A 2,297-nucleotide genomic window follows, 5' to 3' on the forward strand; every position below is an offset into this window, starting at 1 on the left:
TGCATGACGGATGCATCGAGGATCCCTATAATGCATCATATATTAGCACGCCTGGCATTGTAGCATGAATGCATCACTACTAACCCTACAATTCCAATAGTTTGTTGTATTATTATGACAAGGACACCTGTATCATCCTCTCTACTGAACCTCTCATTTGTGATGCTTGCATTCTTAACAAACAGACCAAGTCTAGTATCTCAAAGGTTCACATTGGTAGTAGGGCTACAAGAAGGTTAGGGGGTTGTGCATGCAGATCTCATGGAGCACCCAGACACTGTGTTGGCCACTAGCAATAAATACATAATGGACATCATTGATGATTTTTCATCTAATGCCTGGTCAATCCCCCTACCCACCAAATCAGATGCTTTCCCTGCCCTGCAAGCTTGGAAGAAGACCTGTGAGCTTGAGACCAATTTGAAGGTTGGGATATATTGTTCAGACAATGGTGAGCTGAAGTCTGAGGCCATGCGAGCCTGGCTTCTCTTGCATGATACTCAACACCAGTTCACTGTGCCATATACATACATCTGCACAGAAAGGTAGGATTAAGTGCTTATATTGTACCTTGATGGGTAAAGCACACACCATGTGCTCAGCTAGTGAGATGCCTGCAAACCATTGGGATGAATTCATCCTCACTGCATGCTATCTTTCTAATCACACGCTTATCTTCTCCCAGGCTGGTCATACACCCTATGAATGTTGGTATGATCAGAAGCCTGACCTGACTCATCTTCGCAGGATTGGATGTCATACTTTTATCCTAATCCAGAACCACCACAACCCAAAGATCTAGAATTGTTCAGTTGAATGTGTGCTTATTAACTCCCTTAACTCTAAGGCTTATCAGTGCTACCACCAGGAGTCACATAAGGTGTTCATTTCATATCATGTCTCATTTATTGAGTCACACACTTCTACTGATACTCCACTACATCCTGGTGTCACCATTGAGAATCCCTTTATGCCACCTGCTATATTATATTATACTTCAGTAACCAACCCTCCCCCTACTGCCCCTCCTCCTACTTTACTTGCTGAATCCCTTCCACATCAGTCTTCTCGGATACCTGTCCCATCAGAATGTCATTGCACTAGAGAAGATATACCTTATACTAATGACACTTAATGCAATGCCCTGGCTTCATTGGCTAGTGCTGATCGTGTTCATGGCCTACCCACTATCCCTTAATCCACATTCACTACACCAATTGTTAATGAGGACCTGACTGATTTAGAGGCTGAACTCGCTTATTTGACTGAGGTCTTCACAGCTATTCCTGACAACTTTGAAAATAAACATCCCAGCAACCCTGTTACCTATACCGAGGCTATGAACTCCAGCCATGCTGCCAAATGGACTGAAGCACTACATGATAAATTCAATTCCCTATGTGACCTTGGAGTATACAAGCTGATACCTCGCTCTGCCATACCTACTGAGTGAAAACTTATGAAAGGGCGCCCTATATTTAAATTGAAACATGATCACCACGGAAACCCTGTACGGTTTAAAGCATGGTAGTTGTGATTACTCAGCTGTCTGAGGGCATCTTTGCAAAATCAAGTTCCCCTAGCTATCAGCATCACCACTGCTATGTGACAATAATGGCACTATTGTTCTTACCGAGGACTCTTTTTCCATGCCCACAACAAACACATTAATTTGGCACATCACTCCATTTGAGAATGTGTCTCCCATCAACAACTAAAATTACACTATGTCCGCTCTAAAGACAACCTCGCCAATATCTTCACAAAAGCCTTGCCAAGAAAGGACTACAAGTACCTGCATGCTTGTTTAGGCCTACAGTGAATCATTTGAGGAGGAATCACTTGTCATATCAAGGAGGAGTGTTGGTCCACGAATGCACATAACAACACAATGTATCTAACTGACAGGAATTCAAACCACCATTTCATATATATAATTGTTTCTCTATATCATCTCTTTCCTCAGTCCATTCCACTGAGACTGAGGGTATGTTTGTCTTACTATCTCACTATGATAACTAGACACTGACACACATTTATACTAGTGTTAACTGTGTCTAGGTACTTAATTTAAGTCTGTTCCACCAAGACTGAGATGTTAACTATGTCTAGATTCTATAGCATCCATGCTGCAATCACTGCAGGAACAGAAAAGAGATTTACAGAAGATGAATGGGTAAAGCGCACATTGCATGTCAACAGCTGTGCAGCAATGGTAGGTGATCATTTACTTATGTCTTTTTTCTATACTCAAGCATTCATGCATCAGTTAAAATCAATGCCTAAGCACAAAACAA

At 41.8% G+C, this 2,297-nt stretch overlaps 1 protein-coding gene across 1 annotated transcript; it reads left to right on the forward strand.

Moving 5' to 3' along the window:
• Nucleotides 1-493: 493 nt before the first annotated feature.
• On the forward strand, nucleotides 494-802 carry F5147DRAFT_583432 (uncharacterized protein; the record flags this gene model as incomplete). Its single annotated transcript, XM_041431725.1, has 1 exon — nucleotides 494-802. The coding sequence occupies one exon, from the start codon at nucleotides 494-496 to the stop codon at nucleotides 800-802; it is 309 nt and encodes a 102-aa protein (XP_041288637.1).
• Nucleotides 803-2,297: the final 1,495 nt, after the last annotated feature.

This window comes from Suillus discolor, assembly GCF_016758755.1.
Source record: "Suillus discolor strain FC423 chromosome Unknown F5147scaffold_64, whole genome shotgun sequence".
Taxonomy (NCBI): domain Eukaryota; kingdom Fungi; phylum Basidiomycota; class Agaricomycetes; order Boletales; family Suillaceae; genus Suillus; species Suillus discolor.